Here is a 26,720-nt window from a genome sequence, read left to right as displayed (position 1 = left end):
CATTCCAAGAGTCCATCTATGCCCTGGAACGGTCCCGTCGTTCAGTGGTGTTTTTCTGCACCCCAGGTCATGTCTGAATCCCAGGCAACGAACTTGATGACAGGCTGGCCAAACAGGCTACTCGGAAACCGCTTCTGGAGATGGGCATCTCCGAAACTGACCTGTGTTCTGTCTTGCGCTCCAGGGATTTTAGACTTTGGGAGACGGAATGGCATAAGTGCGCGCAACAAACTGTGATTAAGAAGACTAGGGATGTGAGGAAGTCTTCTATGTCGTCCTCTCGCAGGGAATCGGTTGTACTCTGCCAGCTCTGCGTTGGCCCTCAGTGGCTAATACATGGTTACCTCCTCCAGTCAGAGGGCCCACCTCAGTTTCGATGTGGCTCACCAATGATGGTCGTCCACCTCTTGCTGGACTGACCACTTTCAGCCACTCTGAGGCAGACTTTCAACTTTCCCAGCACCCTACCTTCGACGATGGGCGACAATGCCTCAAGAACACCTTTAGTTTTGCCTTTCATTCGTGAGGTTGGGTTTTATCGTTTGATCTTTATCACACTTCCTTTGTTCCTCCGTGTCCTCCACCCTAGTGCTTTAGGGTGGAGGATTAATGTGTTGCAGAGTGACTGTCTTATTTTTATCCTTTTTATTCTTATTGTCAGCCAGCCATGGTAATCTGCCCCCTTGTTTTGATCTCTTCTACATGTTTCTCACGTGTCTGTGTGGTTTTCTTGTCAGATTTGGTATATTTTAGTGGTTTTCTCCTTTCTTCCACATGTTTTGTGTGTCTCGATTATTCTACTCCACCCTTGTGGAGTTTTTTAATCGGAACGAGAGACCGATGACCTAGCAGTTTGGTCCCTCGCCCCTCTTTTAAACCAACCAAACGTAGTGTCTCAAAACACAGGATTACTCATTAATATAGGTTCTAGAGCATAAGATATATAAATGAAATGTTCGAATTATTGTCATAAATGATATGTTTTCAGATAGTCATGGAAGGTCTCCAGCATCAGCAGTCCAGCATTCTGGAGAGGCAGCTAGTTCAGACGCTGCTGGATGAGGTGTGGCCGCGTCTGAGCTGGACCGCGCAGTCCAGGAACGTGCTGGTTATTGGTTGTGCCACTGGAGAGACCATGTGTCTCGACCTGTTGCCGCGACTGCCGCAAGATGTTTTCACCGTCGCAGGCGACGGGCGACCCGAGATGGTTGCTGAGTGCGTAGCAAGATTTCCTTTCCATAACGTGGGCTACATTACCGTGGACTTTGGTGCTCCTGACATCCAAGCGACTCAGGCATGGAACCTGGTACCGTACACGAAGATCTTCAGCTTCTTCTACTTGCAGTCGGTACGGGATCAGAAGTAAGCACCCCTCAGAGCAATAGCTTCTAAGCACTGAGATCGTAGTTGCACCTACACTGAGACAGTGTCGAAGTGTAGGCCTACCCTGCTCTGCAGCGGGAAAAAAGGTTTACGTGCGTGGTGTCTGCAGTAGGCATAAGGCTTGTAAGCATAAGGAAATAGTGTTACTGAAGTGCCCAAATCCAGGACACACAGAGTGAAATTTACGGAGGCAGATTGATTATGCATATCTGTTCTACTGGAATTCGAAAACCTCCGAATAATTCGTCGCAAACTGCGATAAATTTATGTACGCAGCTGCTGAAATTCTACTATACGGTAACCCGACAAAGCGTGGGAGGCGATGTTTCGTGGACTGATATTTAACCCCCACTTTCTTATTCTCGTGATAGTGAAAAATCCTCACTGCCTGTGAAATACGTTTACACGAGTACAGAACTTTGTGCGACATGTACCTGCATACAAGTTGATACGACACCATTTTAAACAATCGTAAATCTGGCACCTCGAGCAAGATGTGGAACTGAACAAATTTGAGAAAAGGCTGTTTGGCTTTCATTACCGATACCAGACGAACGCAAAATTTGATAATTATCACTTGTATTTTTGAGAATGACCATTTCCAGACCCAAGGGTTCCCTACCTCCAATTTCAGATGAATCCTTCATCCCGGAATGTTCGTCTGTAATCACACGGGCACACTGTCCAGCGGTTTACGGTAGCCATATGCTGCTAGTTCCGTGGAATGAATTTCATGTAAAGTGGATGGACCTATTACGCTGCCAACGTATTCCACTAAACTCCTGTTGTAGCCTGTTCACTCAAGAGTTCAGTATCTTTCTTAGGTCTTGTTCCATCTGGATACGCTTCTTCCAATAGACAGATGGACAGAAGCCAAACGGATGGATGCCGAGTGAGGATGACTGTTCACTGTGTTAGTGACTCACCGTAACGGACTGTGAAACCTTATCGTTAGGTTTCGAATAATCTTTCTCGCTATCAGTGAGAATGACGCTGGTTATCTCCTCCCAGTGAACTGTACTAATTCAACTGTGCGCAGCGGAGTTAATGAACGCTAATTTTCGACCCAGCAGTTGGCAGGGTAATCACTTTTTCCTTCGTTCTTGTACACGGATATGACTGGCTATGAAAGGGACTTCGAAGGTACGATAAATTCCTGAGTTTATTAGCGCAAGTGGATTCCGTTCACAAGTTGCCAAGTAATTTAGTAAAAGTTATTCCATATACAACAAAAGAAACATAAGCCAAGAAAAAACTGAAGTGACTTACGGCTGACAAAAGTTCAGGAACGGGAAGCAGGTGATGTAAGTAGAGCTCTATGTTGTTGTTGTTGTTGTTGTGGTGGTGGTGGTGGTGGTGGTGGTGGTGGTCTTCAGTCCTGAGACTGGTTTGATGCAGCTCTCCATGCTACTCTATCCTGTGCAAGCTTCTTCATCTCCCAGTACCTACTGCAACCTACATCCTTCTGAATCTGCTTAGTGTATTGATCTCTTGGTCTGCCTCTACGATTTTTACCCTCCACGCTGCCCTCCAATGCTAAATTTGTGATCCCTTGATGCCTCAAAACATGTCCTACCAACCGATCCCTTCTTCTAGTCAAGTTGTGCCACAAACTTCTCTTCTCCCCAATCCTATTCAATACCTCCTCATTAGTTACGTGATCAACCCACCTTATCTTCAGCATTCTTCTGTAGCACCACATTTCGAAAGCTTCTATTCTCTTCTTGTCCAAACTGGTTATCGTCCATGTTTCACTTCCATACGTGGCTACACTCCATACAAATACTTTCAGAAACGACTTCCCGACACTTAAATCTATACTCGATGTTAACAAATTTCTCTTCTTCAGAAACGATTTCCTTGCCATTGCCAGTCTACATTTTATATCCTCTCTACTTCGACCATCATCAGTTATTTTACTCCCTAAATAGCAAAACTCCTTCACTACTTGAAGTGTCTCATTCCCTAATCTAATCCCCTCAGCATCACCCGATTTAATTTGACTACATTCCATTATCCTCGTTTTGCTTTTGTTGATGTTCATCGTATATCCTCCTTTCAAGACACTGTCCATTCTATTCAACTGCTCTTCCAAGTCCTTTGCTGTCTCTGACAGAATTACAATGTCATCGGTGATCCTCAAAGTTTTTATTTCTTCTCCATGGATTTTAATACCTACTCCGAATTTTTCTTTTGTTTCCTTTACTGCTTGCTCAATATACAGATTGAATAACATCGGGGAGAGGCTACAACCCTGTCTCACTCCATTCCCAACCACTGCTTCCCTTTCATGTCCCTCGACTCTTATAACTGCCATCTGGTTTCTGTAAAAATTGTAAATAGCCTTTCGCTCCCTGTATTTTACCCCTGCCACCTTCAGAATTTGAAAGAGTATTCCAGTTAACATTGTCAAAATCTTTCTCTAAATCTACAAATGCTAGAAACGTTGGTTTGCCTTTTCTTAATTTTCATTCTAAGATAAGTCGTAAGGTTAGTATTGCCTCACGTGTTCAAACATTCCTACGGAATCCAAACTGATCTTCCCCGAGGTCCGCTTCTACCAGTTTCTCCATTCGTCTGTAAAGAATTCGCGTTAGTATTTTGCATCTGTGACTTATTAAACTGATAGTTCGGTAATTTTCACATCTGTCAACACCTGCTTTCTTTGGGATTGGAATTATTATATTCTTCTTGAAGTCTGAGGGTATTTCGCCTGTCTCATACATCTTGCTCACCAGATGGTAGAGTTTTGTCATGACTGGCTCTCCCAAGGCCATCAGTAGTTCTAATAGAATGTTGTCTACTCCCTGGGCCTTGTTTCGACTCAGGTCTTTCAGTGCTCTGTCAAACTCTTCACGCAGTATCTTATCTCCCATTTCATCTTCATCTACATCCTCTTCCATTTCCAAAATATTGTTGTAAAGTGCATCGCCCTTGTATAAACCCTCTATATACTGCTTCCATCTTTCTGCCTTCCCTTCTTTGCTTAGAACTGGGTTGCCATCTGAGCTCTTGATATTCATACATGTGGTTCTCTTCTCTCCAAAGGTCTCTTTAATTTTCCTGTAGGCAGTATCTATCTTACCCCTAGTGACATAAACCTCTACATCCTTACATTTGTCCTCTAGCCATCCCTGCTTAGCCATTTTGCACTTCCTGTCGATCTCATTTTTGAGACGTTTGTATTCCGTTTTGCCTGCTTCATTTACTGCATTTTTATATTTTCTCCTTTCATCAATCAAATTCAATATTTCTTCTGTTACCCAAGGATTTCTATTAGCCCTCGTCTTTTTACCTACTTCATCCTCTGCTGCCTTCACTACTTCATCCCTCAGAGCTACCCATTCTTCTTCTACTGTATTTCTTTCCCCATTCCTGTCAATCGTTCCCTTATGCTCTCCCTGAAACTCTCTACAACCTCTGGTTCTTTCAGTTTATCCAGGTCCCATTTCCTTAAATTCCCGCCTTTTTGCAATTTCTGCAGTTTCAATCTACAGTTAATAACCAATAGATTGTGATCAGAATCCACATCTGCCCCTGGAAATGTCTTACAATTTAAAACCTGGTTCTTAAATATCTTACCATTATATAATCTATCTGATACCTTTTAGTATCTCCAGGATTCTTCCAGGTATACAACCTTCTTTCATGATTCTTGAACTAAGTGTTAGCTATGATTAAGTTATGCTCTGTGCAAAATTCTACCAGGCGGCTTCCTCTTTCATTTCTTACCCCCAGTCCATATTCACCTGCTATGTTTCCTTCTCTCCCTTTTCCTACTCTCTAATTCCAGTCACCCATGACTATTAAATTTTCGTCTCCCTTCACTACCTGAATAATTTCTTTTATCTCGTCATACATTTCATCTATTTCTTCATCATCTGCAGAGCTAGTTGGCATATAAACTTGTACTACTGTAGTAGGCATGGGCTTTGTGTCTATCTTGGCCACAACAATGCGTTCACTATGCTGTTTGTAGTAGCTAACCCGCACTCCTATTTTTTTATTCATTATTAAACCTACTCCTGCATTACCCCTATTTGATTTTGTATTTATAACCCTGTAATCACCTGACCAAAAGTCTTGTTCCTCCTGCCACCGAACTTCACTAATTCCCACTATATCTAACTTTAACCTATCCATTTCCCTTTTCGAATTTTCTAACCCATCTGCCCGATTAAGGGATCTGACATTCCACGCTCCGATCAGTAGAATGCCAGTTTTCTTTCTCCTGATAACGACGTCCTCTTGAGTAGTCCCCGCCCGGAGATCCGAATGGGGGACTATTTTACCTCCGGAATATTTTACCCAAGAGGACGCCATCATTTAACCATACAGTAAAGCTGCATGCACTCGGAAAAAATTACGGCCTAAGTTTCCCCTTGCTTTCAGCCGTTCGCAGTACCAGCACAGCAAGGCCGTTTTGGTTAATGTTACAAGGCCAGATCAGTCAATCATTCAGACTGTTGCCCCTGCAACTACTGAAAAGGCTGCTGCCCCTCTTCAGGAACCATATGTTTGTCTGGCCTCTCAACAGATACCCCTCCGTTGTGGTTGCACCTACGGTACGGCCATCTGTATCGCTGAGGCACGCAAGCCTCCCCACCAACGGCAAGGTCCATGGTTCATGGGGGAGGTAGAGCTCTATAAGCCTTCAAATTTTAACTGACTCAAAACCGCAACTCGATAAGTGATTGCGTTCATACCTCGAATGAAATTCAACTGTGGCGTTCGTAGTGGCCAGACAGACTCGAAATGATGGTGAAAATATTGACGGTTATTAAATTCATTGCGGAGTGTACCTCAGTTTGAGTGTGAATGCGCTGGCTGCGGGTGGCTCACGAAGTTCGGCTGTGTGGGCCCGCCGCCCTCGGACAAGGTCTTACCCAGAAGTCTGCAGCGCCATCACCGTAAACTGTCAAAGCTGCGTGCGGAACACGAAGTATGCGCAGTGTGTAAGGTGCGAAGTGGCTGCTGCAGAGGGTGAAGTACCCCATCTGCAAACAGAACTTGAACGAGCTCTACTCACAACAACGTCCGAAGTGAAAAGTTAAAAAGCACGGAATTTGCATCAAATGTCGCTAATGTGCGTAATGAAGCATCGCCGGAATGAACAGGGGTTGCGTTCTGCTTCGGCACTTTCCAAAATGGTGATCCATAGACCTGCAGCGCTTATCCGTTCTGCGTTGTCCAGCCTTCTCAATACGGAGAACGAAATGCTCCACGACAAACCAAACAACTGCACCAACTAAAGAGATAAGACAAAAAACAAAGTTAAGGCTTACTTATCCAATATTTGCGCCCCTGGCGGTCTTTCGTTCTGTGGACGTCGGGTCGTGATACAAGGTATATTTCTCTGCCTAACGTTTAGTCTCTTAATGCTGTAGACATAAACAGAGGCTATAAACGATCGGAAAGCAGTTTCGAACTCAAACAAGGTCAGCAAAGTCGTAGTTTTCCCCCCTCCCCTCCCCGGGGCCCACGGTTATTTCGTGAGTTCGTGCATGGCGCACACTGAGCCCAGAGCTGTTGCAGCCAATTCTTATTTCCCTGACTGCATTTCTTTTACCCTGCCCCTTCCCTCCTTAACTTCGCTTCTTCCCCGGTGCCACCTCATCATCTCCCGTATTCTGATTTATGTCGACCTGGCTATCCACCTGGTTTCCTGTATTGGTTGCAATTTTCTTCCTTTTGCCTGTTCTTTCATCCTTTTTGGCGTTCAGGTCCCCACTTTTGGTTTTACCTCCATTTCAAAATTTCCTGTTTTTAGTGTGTCATATGGGAAAGAACTCCCTTCCTAGCATCTACAGTGTGGATTCCTCTCCTACCGTCCTCTTCCTTCCACATTGTAGCCACCTTGACCCTGCTAAGTCACCAGCACATGTAGCCAGTCGCTGTGGTGAGGCTGTTAGATACACCTATTGCTGAGCCCTCTGACAAGACAGGATCACACTGATACCTGAGCTGTTCTCTCCCCATGTATGCCAGCGAGTGGTTGTTCATCTTCTTGGAGCATTGGAACTCCCAGCAATGGCAGCTGTGCCAGATGGCCCTTGCTGTGGCTGGGTGGTGCCCATGGGGAGAGCCCTGGTCAGTGGGTGGTATCAAGGCGGATGCTTGGTGCATGAAGCGTATCAAGCAGCAAAAATCTGGCCATTCTCAAACGACCGTCTCTTCGAATGGTGAAAGATCCTTGAATGCTGCTTTGTATGACCTGTCTACACCATTGGGAGAGGGCCAGGCTCGCCATCTTCGGATGAAACCCTTTCCCCATTACTTTCTCTGTACTAGGACGGATGGGGAAACATTCACCGCCACAAAGCCGTTGTTTTCCGTGGAAAATACCGAGGAAAAGGTTGGATGAAGTGGAGTCTCTTACAAGGGAACCTCCCCATCGCACCCCCATCAGATTTAGTTAAGTTGGCACAGTGGATAGGCCTTGAAAAACTGAACACAGATCTATCGAGAAAACAGGAAGAAGTTGTGTGGAACTATGAAAAAATAAGCAAAATATACAAGCTGAGTAGTTCATGTGCAAGATATGCAACATAAAGGGAAGTGCGACCTCAGGAACGCCGTGGTCCCGTGGTTAGTGTGAGTAGCTGTGGAACAAGAGGTCCTGGGTTCAAGTCTTCCCTCGAGTTTAATTTTTTATTTTCAGACAATTGTCACCAGTGTCGTATAGAATATCAGACGTGTTTTCCTGTGGAGGAATCGGTTGACCTGTGACCTTGCGATCAAATGTTTTCGATTCCCATTGGAGAGGCACGTCCTTTCGTCTACTAATTGCACAGTTTTGCAGTGCGGTCGCAAAACACACACTAAACTTATTACAGTGAACAGAGACGTCAATGAACGAATGGACACATCATAACTTTGCGAAAATAAAGAAAATAAATTTTTCACTCGAGGGAAGATTTGAACCAAGGACCTCTCATTTCGCAGCTGCTCATGCTGACCACGGGACCACGGAGCTCCTCAGCTTACGCTCTCCTTAATGTTACCTACATCACACATGAACTTTGTATATTTTGCTTATTTTTTCATAGTTCCACATAACTTCTTCCTGTTTTCTCGATTGATTTGTGTTCAGTTTAATGCCTATCCACTGTGCCAACTTATAACTAAATCTGAGGGGTGTGCGATGGGGAGGTTCCCTTGTTAGTAAGATGTGGTCGGGCTCCCTGTCGATCATAGCTTCTTTTGCCTCTGATTGTCTTGGCAATGTCCTGGTGTCTATCAGTCTTCACCAATCTCTGAATATTGATGAGGGAGTAATATTTCATAGGGATCTCATGTTGCAAACTCCAGGCTAATCTGGAGCAGCGTGACGTTCATTTTGTTAGACGTGTGCAGAAGGGTCGCAAAGACAACTGCACCAATACTGGCGGCTCTCTTCAGGCTTTCGAGGGAGATACCCTCCCAGAGAATGTAAAGTTTATGTGCTACAGATGTGATGTGATGTGAAGCCGTATGTCCCTCCACCTATGCGGTGCTTGGGATTTGGGCATACGTCTTCAAGCTGTTCGGTCGACCCTTTGTGTGGTGACTGGCCAGGGGAGCCCACTGTGTGGAGCCATATGTGTGTCAATTGTGCTGACCGCCACTCCCCGCCCTCGCCGGATTGCTCGGCTTTACAAAAGAGAAAAGATCAAAGAATAAAACGCAAATGATAGCCTGTCTTATGCTGAGGTTCGCCAAAATTGACACACTCCCTCCAGTATATCCTTTGCCTCTGTTACTTCAATTACTAGTCCTCCCTTGTCCTTACCCCAGCCCTGTCCCTCGACTCCCCCTCCCCTGCAGTTTACACAACCTCCTGTCAGGTAGCAACTCCCCTCCCTGTCCGAAGAAGTGCCCCCCCCCCCTTCTTCAGCATCTGCTGGCGATCAGATTCCCTCCTGGGACCCATCTCCCCAGCATCTCTCAGGCCAGATGACTCACCACCACTCGGCCGAGAGGTGCACCATGTGTGTGCCTCAAGGACACCTGTCTTCCGGTTCCAGATCTTACAGTAGCCTGTACTCCACCTGTGTCCTGCTCTCCTCCACCTCAGAAATACGAGGAGGAGGAGAACATAAATCGCAAGACAAGGTGCCCCCACAACCTGAGTCTGACATCTTTCTTATGGACGTCACGCCATCCTAGTTGAAGACTGCTGACAGTGACCTGACCTCCTTGGCTTAATTGACTATTTGGTACTCTCGCCACACGGTCATCCAATGGAAATGCAACGGATTACTATCGTAATCTACGGGAAATGCAACGTCTTGTTCCCTATTCTGCAGTCTGTCTTGTTCTTCAAGAAACGCATTTCAGTGATAACCACTAAATTTTGGAGAGTGGTCATCAGGCATTGTCGGAACCATGCTGGGCCTGGGGTAGCATGGTAGCATCTGATAAGGCCTGCTCTTCAGTTCACTCCAATGTCATCAGTGACTATATCCCCCTACATACCAACTTAGAAACGATAGTGGTTAGAATGCAAACGACTCAAGCAATCACCATTAGCAATGTCCACCTCCATCCAGGTAGGCCACTTCCTTACTTTGCACAGTCTGCCTTGATGCAGCAACTCCCCGTCCCCGTTGGGGACTTCAGCGCCCACCATCCACTGTGGGGAGTGTCACTTCAATGGGTAGGGGTGTCCTAATTGAACAACTTCTCATGGACCTCGATTTGTCTCCCCTAAATGATGGTTCCCCAACCCACTTCAGTGCCAGTCATGGCACCTTCTCTTACAATCTCACAATCTCCTACCCTGCCCTCGTGGCTTCCATACATTGGTCATCCCATGACGACTTTTGTGACTGATAACTTTCTGGTGGTTCTATCGTCCCCCTGCTGCCGCCAGGCAGACAGGCCCCTACATTGGGCACTATGCAGGGCCAGGTGGCCTTTATATGTCTGCTGTGCAGTTTGACACCTCCCGCTTGAATTCCGTTGTAGTTGTGCAAGCCATCTCTGCCACCATTCTTCATGCTGCTGGCACTGCTGTCGCCATATCCACAGGTCCCCCTAGTCGTCGACCGGCACTGTGATGGACCAAGGATGTTGTAGTCGCTGTCCAGGACCACTGACGGATGCTGCAGCAATTTAAGCGAATCCTTCAGACCAATCTCCTCACTGTTGTCTCCGTGCTACAGCTCGTTATCTTATTGAGTAGAGTAACAAGGAATGCTGTGAGCGCTGTTTCCTCCCTGGGGACGTATACATCTTCATTGTAGATTTGGTCTAGGCTCTGTAGCCTTCTGGGCCGCCAGCGACAGTCAACTGCCCAGGGTCTGTGCACTGATCGACTGGTCCTCGCAGAACACCTCGTGACACATTGCGATGGCATCGTCGTCCTCTTCCTACCCTACTACCTTTCTCCAGCAGAAACAGTTGAACAGACCCCCTTCTAATTCATCCTGCCCTGTAATGCACCCTTCACTGAATGGGAATTGGTGCAGGCTCTTAGCTCCTCACGAGAGACAGCCCTAGGCCAGGATTAGTTGATAATTTTGAATGTGATTTGAAGAAGTTTGTTGCTCTTTCTACTTTAAGACAACTTGGTTTGATAATAAGAATTTTGGCACAACCACGTGATCCAGCAGTTCGACGTTACCCAGTGGCAACAGCAGTTCGAGGTCTTCAACCACATTTGGCGCATGGGTGCTTTTCCGTCACAATGGCAAGACAGTATAGTTATCCCCGTCCTTAAGCCCGGAAAAAACCAACGTCTCTCGACAGCTACTGCCAAATGAGCCTGACGAATGTACTTTGTGAACCGCTCGAAAGGATGGTCAGCTTCACACTATGTTGGGTACTCGAATCTTGGGTCCTTCTGTCCTGTATCAGTGTCGCTCCCAGGTAGGACGATCTCCAACTGATCGTTTACTCAGATTGGAATCAGCCAACCGACAGGCTTTCTCACTGCCAGCACCTTGTCGCGGTCGTCTGACATACGGCGTATTACATGGTTTGGCGTCATAACATTTTAGTTACCCTCCATGACTGTGGCTTCTGTGGTGCCCTTCAGATGTTTATCGGCGAGTTTTTACCTTACTGGCTCTTATTGGTTTGGTTGGCACTTCTCAGCGCCCCTCATGTTCAGGAGAATGGTATCCCACAGGGTTCTGTGCTAAGTGTCCCACACTTCCTCATTGCCATCAATGGGCTTGTGACCCCTGTTGGGCTTCTGGTTACCCCAGCATTGTACATCGACGGTGTTTGCATCTGCTGCAGGTCCCACTCAGTAAAATCTGCTGAGCGCCAGCTCAAGGCGCCATCCGACGGGCCTCTGCGTGATCCACAGCTCATGGCTTCCAGTTCTCTCCCTCCAAAACGCGGGTTACGCATTTTTGTCGTTTACCAACTGTACACCCAGATCCAGAACTTTCGGGTCACCAGCTCCTCTGTTGTAACACGGTCCCGTTTCTTGAGCCTTGCTTACGACAAAGTTGCCATGGCTGCCTCACATTCGCCACCTGAAGACCACATGTATGTGGAAGCTTAATGCTCTCTGCCTCCTGGCCCACACATCTTGAGGTGCAGACCGTTCCACTTACCTTCACTGTGCTCTGGTCTTGTCCAGACTAGATTATGGTAGTCATGTGTGGCTCAGCAGCTTCTGCCACTTTAAAACACCTTGACCCAGTCCATCATTGTTGAGTGCATCTGGCTATTGGTGCCTTTCGCACTAGTCTTGCTGATAGTCTCTTCACAGAAGTAGGGATTCCCGCTCTACACATCCGACAGAGTAAACTTGTTGTTTCTTATGCAATCGCCATTCGCAAATTCCCTGACCATCTGTGCTCCTTGCCAATAAGTGGTGTCTCCCTCAAAACGCCTGCCAACAGGTGGGATTGCCAGTTGGCATGTCTCTTCCCTCTGTCCGAATCTCCATCTCCACTCACTGGTATGCACAGCATGTCTTTCCTCCCATACCCCCCACCCCCCACCCCCTTCTGATGGTGCCTAGATCACAGATTGGGACCGATCTATTCCAGCGTCCAAAAGTCTGTCACTGCTATGGTTTTCCAGCGTCTTCTGTGTGCCACCTTGCAGAGTTCCAGGGTGCCACCATCTTTTACACGGTTCTAAAACAATCGACAAGGCGGGTTATATTTCATCTCCTACTGGCTTCATTTATTGTCGCGATCATGTAGTGTGTTCACAGCAGACCTCCCACCTCTTTGTACACATTGCGCCCAGGTTTTAACTGTCCGCCACTACCCGATGGAATGCCTATTTTTAACTGTTTACGTTCCCGCTTGGGTTTGCCGTCTCATTTATCGGCCATTTTTAGCAAATGACGCACGGGCTGTCGACTGAGTTTTACTTCTTATTCACCAAAGCAATATGGTGAAGACCATTTAATTTTTAGTTTTGGACCTCTGTATGGTCTTTTTATCCGTTTTCCACGTGCATTTTTAGCTACTTTTACGTCAATTGGGACTGACCTGTAGTCGTTTTCTAACTCCTCTGTTCTTACAGAAATTACTAGTAGCCAGATAAATGATGGTAACTCAAAAAGAAACATGTACATTACCACTATTGTCACGACGATTCTGATGGTGTAATCAGATTTTCAATATCTTTACTAGTTTAAAATTTAGTATCTGACAGTAGATTATACAAGTAACACCTAGAAACGAGTTTTCAAAATTTAAATGCTTTATCCCATTTCGTCGATCGACGTGTCTTTAGAAAGCTATTAGTGCGAACCTAAATTGGTACGAATTACAGGCATGTAACTTGAATAGTAAGTTATTGGAGGTCAAAGTGGCAGATTGCTATCGATCGCGTCAGGCCACAAGTACTCCAGTTACACGAAAAAAACGATAGCAGCATGCTTATGAAGACATTTATTCATCTATGTCTTTGTTTATATCCGATATATACTACTCATGAAGAAATTGGTTAAATATTTGCTGTGTTTTAGAAAGCACAGAGACTGGGCTGCTGGCCTACATTTCGTTCTATTCCTTTGATATGTTTATGTATCTAATGTGTTGGAACATGTTTATGGTCCAGCTGTAGGAATATTTATTTAATTTCAAGTTATTTAAACGTAAATCCAGTCTTCGGTATGTGTTTAAATTTGTTTGTGAGTGCATGTTGGCTTGAAGACATGGGGGAGCGCTCTAGCCAATCACAGCGCTCTCATTACTTGGAGATACGCATGGAGGTTGGGGAGGAGCACCGTGTCCGGAGAGGACACGTAGCAGTTCGGAACAGGGTAGTGCTGGACAGTCGCACAGGATACGGCAGGTGCTGGACGGCGCGGCGGACGCACAGTGGCGGGAAAGACTTAGAATGGAGCAATTTGCGCGTGGCCGCGAGAGATAGAAATATTTCGTAGTGCCGACTTGTGGACTTGCGTACTTGTGGAATTTCCGTGGCTTCTGCAGTGAAGACGTACTACACGTTCGGAAGTGAACATCGCGCGAGCTATGTTGTTCATAACTAGGCCTAATTACACGAAGTAAGAATCTATTGTTTCCCTGTTATTCAACTTGTATTTTATTTAATTGCTGGACCATAGACACCAATAAGTGTTTTGCAGAACTATACCGCATTCTCAAAAGTACTTCTACTATCGTACTCATCGTTTAAAGTCGTTAATATAGAACCTGCATATTTTAATTGCAATCTTTCATTTATAAAATTTGTTTCATTCATAATTCGCAATTGCCGAGTGATAGAAACCTTCGACTACTCGATTCATGTGTGTATTATTATCGTATACTGTAGACTCAGCAGTATTTGGCTTGTAATGCGGCAACTACGTATCCCAGCTCCTAGACAACGAAACCAACCAACCTTTTAATATTTAAACGTTGAGTTGGAGGGTACGTAGTTGAGGCCCACACCACCTCATCACATTTCCATTTTTCATTTGAAACCGCGTAATCTGTACATCATTGCATAGCAATGATTGGGGTCTTGATAAAACCACAGCTAAATATGTAATATCAGATCGAGCTCTGTGATCAAGGAACCACCAAAGTCATTTGAAATATTAGTCATTTAGCAAGATCCAATCATTTCTATACTTCCACGTACAGAGGTCATACAATTCAAAAGTGAAAAAACAGCCTAATGTTCATTTGACACTAAAATAGTGAAGCCATAGCCACAATACAAAAAATATTTCCTTAAAAGACAGCAAGCTTCCATATGGAACACAGCACATAATTTTACATAGTGAAACCCATTTTTTAAAAATAATTATGTATTGACTGGCTTCACTAGTGAAGTGTCAAACATTTAACTTATATTTTGGTCACCTTACAATCACGTCGGAATATAAAAACATCATTAGGAGAGTAAGACTAAAGCTGTGTGTTGTTGGTCGTAATGCTAGATAAAATATAGCTGCTGATCCCCTTCAGTCTCCGTAGACCTGTTTGCCCGAATCAGCTCAAAAATGGCATTGAGCACTATGGTACTTAACATCCGAGGTCATAAGTCCCCTAGAACTTAGAACTACTTAAACCTCACTAACCTAAGGACATAACACACATCCATGCCCGAGGCAGGATTCGAACCTGCGACCGTAGCGGTCACGCGGTTCCAGACTGAAGCGCCTAGAACCGCTCGGCTACAACGGCCGGCCCCAATCAGTTGTCTCAAGCTGTGGTCTGATGTCACGATGCGACATTAGAGTACGTATAAACAATACGGCTTCCTGGGCTGGTTAAAACTAGAAAATTTGTGTGTTTTGTAGCCCTTGACGTCTTCAGCATTAGGAGATGAAACATCAGGCAGAAAAATATGCTTTGGACCATGGCATAACTTCGATTCTTGATATTAAGTCAGAATTGTCTGACGCAACTTCCCGTGCTATACTGTAAAAGCCTACTCTTATCTGAATAACTACTGCAACGTAAGTTCTGCGGAACCCTCTGTCTTCAGCTCTTGGTCCTCTCCTAAAAACTTCCATGCGCACACTTCCCTCCAGTACTAAATTGGTGATACCTTTGTCTCAGACTTTGACCATCGATCCTTTCTGTAAGTTTGTGCTAAAATTTTTTCACCCCAAGTCAACTCAGTAATCATCATTAGTTAGGTGATAGACTGATCTTCAGCATTTTTCTGTAGCATCACATTCAAATACCTTCTATTGTCTTTTCGTCTCACCTGCTTACTGTCCACCTTTAATTTCCATACAAGGCTGCACTAAAGATAAAAACCATCAGAAAAGCCTTCCTAATACTTAAATCTACACTGAAGAGTCAAAGAAACAGACACATTTAATATCGTGTAGCCCCCTAGCACACAGAGGTGGCTGGGGAAGTGTTAACTCTTCTGAGTGTTCCTGGAGCCACTCTGTAGCAATTCTGCAAATGTGGCGTGTCGCATTGTTCTGCTGGAATTTCCCAAGTCTGTCGAAACACAAAATGAACCTGAATGGATGCAGGTGATCAGACAGGATGGTTACATACGTGTCACTTGTCGGTCATATCTAAAAGTATTAGGGTCCCATACCACTCACTGCAGACGCACATCATCATAGAGCCTACACCAGAATGAACAGCCCCTACTGACGTGCGGGGTCCATGGATTCATGAGGTTGCTCCATACCCGTACACGTCCATCCGCTCGATACAATTTGAAACGAGACTCGTCCGACCAGGCATCAGGTTTCCAGTTAAGTCCAACGTCGGTATTGACGGGCCCAGACGAGGCGTAAAGCTTTTTCTTGCAGTCAAGGGTACACGAGTCGGCCTTCGGCTCCGAAAGCCCACATCGATGTTGTTTCGTTCAATGGTTCGCACGCTGACACTTGATGGTCCAGCATTGAAATCTCCAGCAATTTGTGGAAGGGTTGAACACGATTCTCTTCGATCGTCGTTGGTCCCTTTGTTGCAGAATCTTTCTCCAGCCGCAGCAATGTCGGAGATTCGATGTTTTACCGGATTCCTGATTGCCACGGTACTCGTGAAATGGTGGTAGGGTAAAATTTCCACTTCATCGCTACCTCGGAGATGCTGTGTCCCAGCGCTCGTGCACCGACCATAACATCGCGTTCAAACTCACTTCAATCTTGATAACCTGCCATTGTAGCAGCAGTAACCGGTCTAACAACTGCGCCAGACACTTGTCTTACATAGCAGGCGTTGCCGACCGCAGCGCCGTATTCTGCCTGATCTCTGTATTTGAATACACATGCCTATATGTTTTTTGGCCCTTCAGTGTATATTCGATGTTAACAAATCTTCAGTATAGGTTTACTCTTCGTTGCCAATATGTTGTATCCTTTCTACTTCTGCCACCATAAGTTACTATAATGCCCAAATAGCAAAACTCACCTGCTTCTAATGTACCTATTACTAATCTAATTTTTTCAGCACCGCCTGATTCAGTTCCACTGTATTCAATTGCACTAGTTCTCCTTTTGTTAACGTCCAGCCTATACATTTCTTTAAAAACGCTGTTCATTTCTTTAAACAGTTTTTTCAAGGCCTTTGGTGTGTCTGAAAGAATAAAGTCGTCGGCAAACCGCAACCTTAATTCTTTCCTGTGAACTTTAATTCCTTTCCCAAACTTCTCTTCGGATTGTTTTACTACTTGTTCAATGTACACACTGAATAACATTGTGGATAGCATATATCATTCCCTTCTCAGCCACTGCTTCAGTTCTGCGCCTCTAGACACCTAAGAATACTGTCTGGTTTCTGGACAACTTGTAAATATAATTTTGCTCCCTGTATTTCATCCCCACTACTGTCATAATTTGAGTCTGTTGTCCAAAGGTTGCTCCAAATCTACGAAAGCTGTGGACATGTTTGCCTTTCCTAAACCTGTCTTCTAAGGTAAGTCACGAGGTCAGTTATTGTTTCGGGTGTTCTTACGCTTCTCCGGGATCTCATCTTATATTCCCCGAGGTCGGCTTCTACCAGATTTCCTTATTTATATAAATAATTTGTGAAAAGCTCAGTCCGTGTCCTCTTCAAAAAGCCTGGGGTGAACTGAGATGTCGCTTAATAGCAGTGGACACAGTAACTCAAACGTTGCTAGCTAAAGTATGTGTAGTTAGACGTCCGGATATTGAGAGTTCTGTGCTATGGCACTTGACAGGCAGAAAACTGTTCGGAAGTCTGTTAAATTTTTTTTTAGTCGGCACTGGGGTTGTATGGTCGACGATCGCCGAATTATGAGAGAGATTTAGGATACGTCACTTTACTGCAGAATTTTACGAAGTTCTGTAAGGTCGTGGACGTCTGTGTTTGTCGGATGGAAATACAGTTCATTCCTTTCAATAGGCACTCCATGGAGATAGTTGGAATTTTATTAGCTTCAACACACAAGTGAAAACGAAGTTAGCGTGAAAGCACAAGCTAGTGCCGAACAAGGAAAATTTGGGTGGTTGTGGGAGAGGAATTAGTTGTTTCCTTATACTTACAGGTGTGCGGGAAATTTACTGAATATCAGAAAAAAGTCCGCGGGATTTGAATGATATATTAACATACCAGCTATTATGCTCTCATTGATCACAACCACGTAGGTATCTTCGTCTTATCCTAAAGCGGGATGCGGTGTCACTGAGGAAATTAAACCTCTTAAGGAAGGTTAAGATTGAAAACCATCTACTGTTCTTGTTAGGCTTATGGTCTAGACATCAGTTAGCCACTGTCTCAAACCAAACGTTCTGATCAGCACAGTAATATTAAACTGTGAACCATTCCGCACGACCAGCTACTTTTTCGGGAAACGATATCTGCAGATGAATAATTTTTGTCTCGCGTCAGGTCCGTACCACCACTAACTACCACAGCTCGCCAACGTCTACTGACACAATATCCGTAGAAAAAATTGGGTTGGGAGGCAAATGTTCTTCTTTTTCGGTTGGCGTGACGTCACTGGGAACAGCCTCAACATCGCGAACAGCGCTAGAACATAATGGTCGCACAGACACAGGATGTATTTATGGAATGTGTTTCTAATGACATTATGGAACGTAAATTGCTATTGTGAAACAGCAAGAACGTTAATGCTGCGTTTTGGAATTTTCCCAACTTTTACACACATTGGTAACTTCAAAATAACTTCAGCGACTTTCACATAGGAACAAAAAACCTAAGAAAGCAAAGTACCTCTGTTAATGTTAAACAGTTTTCTGAATTAATCCTGAGAATAGTTTTAATGGGAGAACAAAGCACGATTTTCGTTTTATACAAAATTTCAAAAAACTTTAACCGATAGATCAGCTCTGACACCACAGAATGCAGTTCAGTTAATTCCAGAAAGTATTGCAGTTACCTGATCTAACTGCCTCACAAACTTAGTTCTTCACTCCGTTGTCCTAATTTTTATCGAAATGAGAAGAGAATTTTGACTAAAGTTACTGAAATCCAGCCATATGAACTTATCGACGATCTAAATGCGATTTATAGGAAACATAAACGACTTAAGTTTGCCGTTCAGCAAAGCTCGGATGTTGTGTCGAAAATAATCAAACCATTGCACCATCAATATTGAAAGTCTGTTAGACTTCAATTATTGCTACACTCAGTTACGCTTAACTCGTCAAGTTCAGACGTCATTGTACTAAAACGATGATAAATCCCATTTCCTTGCTCTGCTACAGGTAGCTACCGCTGTCTTTTTTCTTTCTTTTTTTGCCTTCATCAGTTAACTTCTGATGCGGTCACGCATCGTAATCCACAACAATGAAACTAGGACCGAACGAAATCATGCAAAGACGGATATGGGGTAGGAGTACAGTATTGTAATAACATTGGCTGGTGAGTATACCGTTTCCGAAGATTTGGTCGGTACACCCAGGCAACGTTACGCCTCCGCAACACATGGACCAACAAAACTCGTTGCATTGCGTGTCCCCACGTCTGGCGATGAGAGGATGAATCCGGAATCACTACTTAGACTGAATACGCTCTCAGCTGGGAAGAGCTCGGGGACCCAATTCCTCCTTACTTCAGTCTCTGCTCCCGTAGCAGCATCGCAAATAGTACCGCCGATGTGCGGGCGTCAACGGAGCAGAACGCACTGATCCGCGAGAGAGATTGTGCACCTTGCAGTGCTGTTATATATTACTGCAACTATACCCACTGTTTGATCTGGGTTCCTTCTTGGCTGTTGCACGATGTAGCGGTCGTTGCTGCTGTAGTTGAGTGGTCGACCACCACCTCTGCTTCAGGCAGCAGTGCCCTTAAGCAACAATAACAAATCCCTGGGCTACATTTGTCAATTAAAGTATCTCGATAATACTTCCCAGTCTTAAGTAGTACTGTGTTGAATCCGGGGCGTGTTGTAATGTACAGCCACAAGTGCACCATAACTGATAGCTAATTCACGCCCTCCCCCCCTACTGTTCGTTCTAATGTCTCCTGGTGCTAGTCACGCTGCTCACACGTCATATGACGCCAACACTCTGTGCACAACTGGGAGACCGCTGACAATGTTCTCCCCCATTTTCTTTAAAGTCCGCCGAGTAATTGTTACTTTACCTCGTGTATACGTTTCGCACGTTAGTTTATATAGCCAAAAATTAATTCGAATTTCCTGGGAGTTTGAAGAAACGAAATTTCAGCAGTGCTGGACAAGTATGTAGTACTTTCTTCGAAATGAGGGCATATTCCAGCGCTTTCAATATTTACAGCGTGTTTCCTATAGCATTTAGACACCCAAATTCTCACAATCTGAACACAAAACGGATTGAAGCAAGGCATCCTGGGGTGTGTGTGTGTGTGTGTGTGTGTGTGTGTGTGTGTGTGTGTGTGTGTGTGTGTGTAGCTTCCACATACTACATAGTCTCACTTCGAAATTAATCACTGAACGTAAACAGTTCCTAGGTGGACGTTAATCCACCAGCTGTTTCATTGACTGCTACCGCCTGCGTCTAAAACGCAGGCGATACGAACCCACTGCTGAGGCCAGTGGGAATAGCAACGTTAGTTAAGCGCTTTAGCTCACTCTGTTGTGCTGGTATAGAATGTGTTCGCGCAGAACTTCTCTACCTCTCTGTGCTGCGTGTTGAACTCTCATTAGATGTCACGCCAATGTACACGAAAACAGATCCAGTTTCTTATTAGAAAGTGGAACAAGCCATTGCAATTTGCAGGCAACATGACCTTCTGAGATCTCATGAGTGAGCATGTGGCGACCACAAGACCCCTGCTACTTAAGTACATCCTACCAGCCCTGTGCCGAAATGCCCAGTCTGTCATTTCTCTTGCAGACACCCTCACGGTGGCAGCCTTGCTTGTCGACTCGGCTATTGCTTAGGTTCTGCCTTCCTTTTTTTGGAATATTTTCATTTACATAAGACGCTTCAAATCACAACAAAAAATGGCTGTTGTAGCATGACTGTCATGACAGATACAGAAATTTCAATGCGGATAGTTACTACCCTACTGCTTTTCCTTTCCTGGCAATGCTATGAGAACAAGGAAGAGCTAGACATAAAAGAGAAAAACAATTTATCACTCAGTATGCACTCAAGCTGACTGCGATATTTCTACTGTGACAAAGCAATTATTTTCTGTGGAATGTATTGAACGTAAACTAGAAATTGAGGCATCGGGAAAAATGTGCAGTGGCTCGCTATTGATTAAAGCCGCTTCTTCTGCACATCCCATGGCTCTTCAGGCATGTGAATCCCTACATGCTGGTGATCATTGCCTCATACCAGACTTTGAAAACGGTGCAAGGAATCATCTTCCATCAAGACCTTAGCCGCCAGACAGATTAGGAGCTACAGGTTAATCCTGAGCAGTGAGGCGTACATTTTGTCTGCTGCATCCACCAGTTCCTTCAGATGCTTCAGCTTCGATCGCAGGTCGTCCCACTGCATGGTAAACCCAAAATTGGGTAAGTGTGCACGATGATTACAGGGACGTAACCCTTGCAAACAATCACCTAATCTCAACTGCATGGAACACCATCCTACACGATCACGTTTGTCTCTTCTTCAAGAAAAAAGAAAATCCAGGTATATAAATCTGACCACCACTACAGTTGTTACTATCTAACCATCTACGGTTCTCTCTAGTACCATGGAAATTACTCTGTGGTGCATAGTATCATCCTGGCCCTTCTTGTAAGTGTATTCCACATATTCCTTTCCTCTCTGATTCATCGCAGAACCTACTCATTCCTTATCAGTTCACCTAATTTTCAACATTTCTCTGTAGCACTAAATCTCAAATGCTTCGATTCAATTGTTCCGGTTTTCCGATAGTCGGTTTCACTAACATAGTGGTGTGCTCCAAGCGTACTTTCTCAAATTAAGTCTTATGTTTGATAATAGACTTCTCACGGTCAGGAGTGCCCTTTCTGCCAGTGCTACACTGCTTCTTATATCCTTCTTGCTCTGTCCATGGAAATTTTTCTGCCTAGGTAGCACAGTTCGCTAACTTGAACAAACTCGTGATCCTCAATCCTCAAGTAAAATTAGTCGCTGTTTCCAATTTTGCTGCTTCCAATGAAGGCTTTCTTCGATTTACTCTCAATCCATATTCTGTCCTCATTAGATTTTCATTCCATTCGACACCTGTTTTCATTTCCGCTGAAGATAGAAATGTCACAGCAAATCTGATAACTTACATTTTCACCTTGAATTTAAATCCCACTTTCGAACCTTTTTCATTTTTGTCATTCATTATTTGATGTATAGACTGAACAGTAGCAGCGTCGGAAGACTATATCCCTGTCTTACTCTTCAGTCCGTTCATTTAGTTACTGTATGTGTTGTACTTATATTACCAGCTTTTCTCTATAGGTTACCCTATTTTTCTCTTTCGAACATCTTGCACCTTTTTACGTTGTCTAACGCTTTATCCAGGTCGACAAAGCCGAAGAAAGTGCTGTGATTTTTCTTCGTCTTGCTTCCATTATCAACTGCAGCGTCAGAACTTCCTTTCTTTCCTTAAGCCAAACTGATCATCTAACAGATGCCAAATTTTCCTCTCCGTTCTTCTGTATACTCTTGTCGGCAACTTGAATGCAAGAGTTAAATTGATGGTGCGAAAGTCCACACTTTAGGCGTTTGCACCCTTAGTAATAGTGTGGAAGTTCCTCTGAAAGACTGATAGTATACTGCCAACCTCACAAATTCTACATTTTGTTGCTACTTCCCCCAATGATTCTAGAAATTTCGGTGGAATGTTATGTATCCTTTATGCCTTATTTGATTTAGTCTTCCAAAGCTCTTGTAGATTCTGATTCTAATACTATTTTCCCTATACTCTTACTTCTTCCTACATCATCAGGGACGTCCTTCCCCTCAAAGATGCCCTCACTGTACTTTTTTCCACCTATCGGCTTCTTCCTCTGCGTTTAACAGAAGAATTCTCATTGCACTCTTACCGTTACCGCCCATGCTTTCAATTTCACAGAAGGTTGTTTTGACTTTCCCATATGCTGGGTCAGCCCTTCAATCATTTTTGCTCAGATTTTTTCATTTTTCATGTAGCCATTTTGCCTTATCTACGCTGCACTTTTATTTTTTTTCTAAGTAACTTCTATTTTTGTATTCCTGGATTTCCCTGAATGTTTTTCTACTTCTATCGTCGGTCACGTGTAGTATTTCTTCTGTTCTTTTGCAGCTGTCTTCCTTATACCTACACTTTTCTCTCAAACTTCTGTGATAACCCAGATGTCCATTCCTCACCAATTGAGCTGCCTAATAAGGCGTTCCTTACAGCAATATCAATAGCCTCAGAGAACTTGCAGCATCTATCTTCATGTCTTATTTTCGTATCCCGTTTCTATCTGTACTGATTCTTCGTAACTATTCCCCTGGACTTCAGCATATTCCTCATTATCAAACTGCGATTTGAGTCTATATCTGCCCCTGGGTGCGTCTTATCTATAATCTGTTAATGGTATTTCTCCCTGAGTAACATGTAATCTGAACTTCTCGTATCTTTCTTTTTCAAATATACCCCGTCTTGAAGTCTTAAACCCAGTTTTCACTATTAGTAACTGATAATCATAGCAGAGCTCAATTAGCCTTTATCCTCTCTCGTGCATACTACCAAATCCGTATTTTTCCGTAATCCTTTTTTACTCCTTTACCTACTACCAGATTAGTCCTCCATGACTTAGATTTCCATCTCCCTTTACATACTGAATTACCCGTTCAGTATCCGTACAGAGCTTTTTCATCTCCTGCTTGCGACCTAATGCACACCTGCACTGTTGTTGCCAGTGCTAGTTTCGTGTCGATTCTGATAAGGCTATCACTGAACTGTTCTAGCGTCTTCATACCCTCAGGGGGCTAACCACGCGTTGGTCAGTTCATACTTCACTACCTTGGGACCCCAGTCTTACAACCTTCCCCTTTCCGTGCATGTCTATCATCCTATTCTTTTTCCATTCCCTTGGAGAACGTCTGGGATATTTTTGGGAGTGTTCTGAATTTTCAGTAGCCTGACACCAGAACACCCTTCCACTTTTCTTTTTCTTCGTTCTGCATCTCCAATCCTTCCTCCGCTTTGACATTTGAGGTTCCTCTGTTCTTCCTCCTTCCTGTGCACTCCTGAAGGCTGGACTATGCGTCTGACGCGTCATAGCTGCTGAGGTAACGCGCAAGTCCCAGCCCCAGGTCGACAGGTAGGGTTCACATATATTTCCCGGTGCAAGCCAGGCCCACGGAGGGGTGATTGCCTGAGCTATCCAAACTGCCGATTGGTCCCTCTGTCAGGTGTTCGGGAGGTGTGATCTGATGTATGAACACGCACGTAAGGCGGGTGCGCCCCCGTTGGAAGGAGCGCGCCATCGGACACTGGTAATCGTGGGGATTTTCTCACAATGAGCCAATCACCCTCTAACAACGTCTACTAAACATAAACGGAATGAGGCTAAAGATTCCAAGGATCTCCCAGTTGCTTCTGCTATCACATACTGAAGGTCGGTCCTTTGTTACACTTCATGCTTTTGTTGTTCGGCAAAGTGTTGATGCAATTGCAGGCCCTGTGAAATCCTGATCTCGTAATGGTACTTTGCTTTTGGAGGCCAATTAAAATTTTAAAGTGCAAAGACTGCTCGCAGCTTCGCTCTTCCACGGCTATCCTGTTGGTGTCCAAGCCCATTGGATGCTGAATTCTTTGTGTGGTGTTATTTTCACTAGGCTGTTCGATTATCTGACAGAGCGAAGTCCAAACTTGCTATCTGATCAGGAATGTCACTGCAGTAAATTGGTAATGAAAAATTCTGATGCAACCATACTGCCTTAACACACTTTCCCCCATGTTTGATAGAGTACTGCTTGCAGCAAAGATGAAAACCAGCTGTGAAGTCATCACGTTCACACTGTACATTCAAAAGCTGGTTTGCTGTTGCCACTGTCAATATTACAATCCCAAACGAATGTCCTGTCGAAACATGGCGAAATGAGTTACTTGCAGTGGGGATGCTTAAGAGGCCGAATGCCCGCCTCCTCCTCCTCCCTGTTGTATCAATTCCCATTGCGACCATGCAGCCTCAACCCGAGAATGACGACTTTATCTCAATCTTCAGCAGACCCAGGTGAAGGAAAAGAGCCTTGCACTACTGCTTGCAAATGTTCGCTAGTCTAAAGCCTTGTCTATTACCTACTGGCACTTACAGCACCATTCTTTATGCCTCGCTTCTTGAAGGACGTGGCGATGCAGAATTGAGACTTCAAACTCAGTACCGCAGTTCTCAAATCGCCTAGTGTCATAGCAGCATCCCAGACTCCTCCAGCTCTGCAACAAGTTAACAAATCTTCGCCTCTGTTGGTGAAGTCACCTGCTTCACAACTGGCGGGCTGGAAAGGACAGAAGCAATATCCCTATGAGGACTGTTAACAGCCAGCTAACAAACATCAGTATTCATCTACCACCATAAAGGCTCTAAGAAATCAAAGACAGACAAATGGTCTTCATCTTCGCTGACTCGGACGATTTTCGATGGTGTCGCCACCTCAGACTCTCGCGCAATAGACCTCCGTTTCGCTGGTGCTCACCGGCCAACCTTTTTCTACCTTGGAATCTGTAGTCCGACCCAGAAAGAATGCTGACGCCTCTGTAGACCTCATGAAACAGGTATTTCCAGCCTCTGCGCCGCTTACCAGTGATTTTACCAAGGTTGTCACTCACAAGTCACAGAGGTAAAAACCTTCCTTCCCCCCCCTCCTCACCTTTCCCTTCATGACCTCCTTCCAATGGAAATTTGTGCCACTCTATCCAACAAAGAGGAATTATGACAGCTCTTGGAATCACATCCCCTGGCTTCCTACCTCCAGGAAACAAAATTGCGTTCTTGCAACTGCTTCGATCTCCCGTATTCCGGTCCTCTTCGACCTTTCCCACAAGGATGGCATTCCATCTTATGGAATCACGCTGCTAATCTGACATGACGTTTATAGTCAAACCATCTCCTTGAACACCTGGCTGCAAGCTGTTCCAGTGCACATTTTCCTTCCTCGCTTCCCCTTTTCTCTTTGTAACGTCTACCCTTCAGTGGTCATTCGTTGCCAATAGGGCAGACTTCTTCTAGTCTTCTGCTGTACTGAGACTTCACTGCACACCATCCGCTTTAGGGCTGTTCCAGAACCTGTCAGAAAGGTGGCCTCTAGGCTAACATTCTCAGCTCAACATCTGACTGAACGCTGGAGCTCTCACATTCCTTTCAGATTCCACAGACCTGTTCACATTTGGACCTGTCGTTCTGCACTGCCCAGCTTGCACGTCATCTTGAGTGGTCCATTGTGACATGAACTCGAGCAACTGTTAACCATCTGCTATCAGCTTGCTGACTCCTAACCCACCTACATGTAAACAAAGTTGACAACTTCCTAAGGCAAACTAGAGGCTTTACTCCTCACTGGCGACCTACGGACATTTCCCCATGTGATAAGGTAGAGTACCTTACTGACATTATCCTGGCCATCACAGAACGTTCCATACGTTGCATGACTTCACTGCACCGTCTAGTTGCCCCTTGTTGGACTAAGGTGTGCCATGACGCGATTCGCGCGCGGACACGTGCTCTCAGCGTCTTTGTTATATTACGATGACTAACTGTACTGGTTATAAAAAGTTGCGTGCGTAGTCCAGTCGCATTCTTCGGGATAGCAAAAGAGCTAACTGGATTCAATTTATTTCTTCTTTCGACTTGTCCACTCCCTCTTCCATAGTGTGTATCAATCTCAGCTGGTTCTCTGGGACCGAGGTCCATGCCTAAATTTCCGGCCTGGCCGTAGCAGATGTTAATGTGGACCCCATGGCTCTCCAACACCTTAGGCCGACATTTTGTGGAGACATCGAGCTCCACCCACTGTCCATCCATCGGAAAGAGGTGGAAGTGGTTTGGGTGATACCCTTCTCTCAGAAGCCTGAATGTTACAATGCCATCTTTAC

The 26,720-nt window shown here is 44.7% G+C and overlaps 1 protein-coding gene across 1 annotated transcript in view; it reads left to right on the top strand.

Annotated features, from left to right (window-relative positions):
• Positions 1-994: 994 nt before the first annotated feature.
• The window catches only part of LOC124613456 (juvenile hormone acid O-methyltransferase-like), a 126,277-nt gene continuing 100,551 nt past the window's right edge, over positions 995-26,720 (top strand). Inside the window, exon 1 of the mRNA XM_047142160.1 lies at positions 995-1,362. Within this exon, the coding sequence (XP_046998116.1) occupies positions 995-1,362 (368 nt within the window). The remainder of the gene's footprint in view (positions 1,363-26,720) is intronic.

This window comes from Schistocerca americana, chromosome 4 (assembly GCF_021461395.2).
Source record: "Schistocerca americana isolate TAMUIC-IGC-003095 chromosome 4, iqSchAmer2.1, whole genome shotgun sequence".
NCBI lineage: Eukaryota > Metazoa > Arthropoda > Insecta > Orthoptera > Acrididae > Schistocerca > Schistocerca americana.
The sequence above is the reverse complement of the archived record's forward strand: the minus strand, read 5'-3'. Positions and strand labels throughout refer to the sequence as shown.